The 2,718-nt window shown below is 46.4% G+C and overlaps 1 protein-coding gene across 1 annotated transcript; it reads right to left on the bottom strand.

The window, feature by feature from the left end:
• Window positions 1-561: 561 nt before the first annotated feature.
• Window positions 562-1,314, bottom strand: LOC112463518. Its single transcript, XM_025029948.1, has one exon. The coding sequence runs from the start codon at window positions 1,312-1,314 to the stop codon at window positions 562-564; it is 753 nt and encodes a 250-aa protein (XP_024885716.1).
• Between the last annotated feature and the right edge of the window lie 1,404 nt (window positions 1,315-2,718).

Below are 2,718 nucleotides of genomic sequence, written 5' to 3'. Positions count from 1 at the left end.
TACTAAACGAGATAGTATTTGTCTTACCAAAATCCTTCGTTGAGGATGACACGCAATCCTCAAATTCTCGAATTAAATTAACACATTGTCGTCGCGCCGCTTTGCCAATGGTGCCCACGCGTATCGAGCCTTCTATTGCCACATCTAGGAAGCTCACACCGACAATATTTTCCGGCGACTAATTTATTCCAGGCAATTGTTTAAATAACAATTCCTTTCCGCGTTTGATCGTTACTACGTGTCCCTGTTCCAGAAAATCGCGACCGACAATATCATACGTCAGACAATCATTCGGTACAACGATTGCACTGACATACGCTTTCGCATCCATTATTTTAATTTCGCATTGAACCGACCGATCGCTGGTCGCGGTTTGTCCCGCGAAACCTCGCAATACAATATTAGGCCTCGTTACAGCAGGCATTTTATATTTCTCTACAATCGCACTACGCACCAGGGTACAACCGCTCCCTGAGTTGATCAGTCCGTTTACATGATGTCCGTTAATCGTCAATTTTCGTTCGTACAAATTCGATTCCGGTCTGTTTTCGTCCACGATATTTACACGTTTTCCTGCGGGCACTTGTCGACAAGATGCCCCCATCGTTTACACTTCTCGCATTTCACTCGCGGTTCGCTACATTCTCTCGCGAAGTGACCTTCTTTTCCACAATTAAAACATTCCCGCGGCTTAGCATGCACATTCTCAACGGCCTTATCTGTTGATTTCGGATCGTCCTTATCAACGTCCCGCCACTTATTCGATCGTCGCTGTCTCGAATCTCGATCCTTCCGATCGCTTCCCTTTTTCCCTGTCGGCGTAACTTTATCGCTTTTCGGCGGTAACTCACTGAGGGATGTCATATACGCGTATAATTCGTTCGCGTCGTTAATCTGCGCGGAACGTACCGCTCTCGAAACATTTGCATCCGTTATTCCCCCAATTACCGCGTCGATCATATATTTGTCCGGTATTTTAATATCTAAACTACGTAATTTGCGCAATTTTTGGAAGCAGTAATCTCCCAGCGTTTGACCGGGAAGAGACTCGTAATTCGCGGCTTCCTTGAACAACTTTTGAAACGGAATAGACTTACGAAATTGTTGCGTTAACTCTTTTTTCGTGTTTCGCCACGTGACGGCCAGTCGCGGCCGGGCGTCATACCATTGCCTGGCATGCCCCTTCAATCGGCTCGGTATAAGCCTCATAACTGATCGATCATCCCAATCGTATTGTTCCGCCAAGTCGTCCACATGCTCGATCCATTTTTCTATCGTAAGCTCATCCTTTGCTGGATCGAACGTCGGAATCATCGCCTCGTCTCCTCGCTGGATGCACGAGCGACGCCCCTGTGACCGACGATCTAACCTTTCCACGAGGCGCTCAAGCCTCACTACTCGCTCGTCGGTATCGTTGCTTCCGTCATCTCTTGACGAATTCACCGAGGACGAACGACGCCTCTCATTTCCTCGCGCTTCGTCTTTTGAGTCACAACTCGAATTCCTTCTTCGCACCCCATTTTCCGAATCGCGACACGACTTCCTTCCTCGCGCCTCGCCTTCCGAGTCACGACGCGAATTCCTTCCTCGCGCCTCTTTTCCCGACTCACGACGCGAATTCTTTCCTCGCGCCTCTTTTTTCGACTCGCGATGCGACTTATGGCGGCCCATTGTTCTACCGCCCGATTTCGTCAGAATTCCCGAACTTCTACTTCGGCACGTGTGTGAATCCCGCTTCTGATATGTACGCTACTCGATAGATACGGAACTGAAATTATTTTTATTTCCCACGTGAAGACGACAATAATACTTTTAGTAAAACTCTACGCCTTGATCTCGAGGCCGATCGCTATAATATATATTGTTCGTGCGTTGCTACGTAAAGCCAGCGAGACTCTGCCCGGCACACGTTCCCCCGCTCGTCATCCTGAGTATATTCGCGGGAGCGCTGATTGGTCGAAGCTCGAGCCCGACCATTGGTCACGGCGCATCGGTAGTGACGTCATCTCAGCAACCCGGCGGAAGGCCCGTATTCGCCGCGGGTCCTTGAAATATCGCTTACATTCGGCCCTTCCTGTCAAGGATGCCTGTCCCTAGGCATCAGGGAGTTTTTCGTTGGCAAGCAAACCGAATTTACTAGGTGTCCTTGGTCTGGAAATTCTTAGGGTTGATACCTCACTTCCGCTAGTTGGCACAACAATAGTCCAATTTAAGCTTTATGAAGGCCATAACTAATTATCGGTCCAGCCATTATCATCATCTGTAAATAATAATCATTAACAGTTACTGTGTCGTATTGCGGTCATGTTATGTCTCATTCCTACAATCCTTTGACTACACCTGCTCAACAACCACAATCTGTACATAGTCAGTTACTTCTTATAATTTTCAATGGCCCAGCTCGTTGTACTGTTACATCAATATATAATTTCCAACTGCCAGCTCATTGTACTGTTACATCAATATATAATTTCCAAGGGCTCAGCTCATTGTACTGTTACATCAATATATAATTTCCAACTGCCAGCTCATTGTACTGTTACATCAATATATAATTTCCAATGGCTCAGCTCATTGTACTGTTACATCAATATATAATTTCCAACGGCTCAGCTCGTGTACTGTTATATCAATATGTAATTTCCAACTGCTAGCTCATTGTACTGTTACATCAATATATAATTTCCAACGGCCTAGCGCGCTGTACTGTTACATCAA

The sequence above is a fragment of the Temnothorax curvispinosus genome, unplaced genomic scaffold (assembly GCF_003070985.1).
Source record: "Temnothorax curvispinosus isolate PA1 unplaced genomic scaffold, ASM307098v1 QBEX01013411.1, whole genome shotgun sequence".
NCBI lineage: Eukaryota > Metazoa > Arthropoda > Insecta > Hymenoptera > Formicidae > Temnothorax > Temnothorax curvispinosus.
Note: the sequence above shows the minus strand (reverse complement) of the source record. Positions and strands in the feature narration are given on the sequence as shown.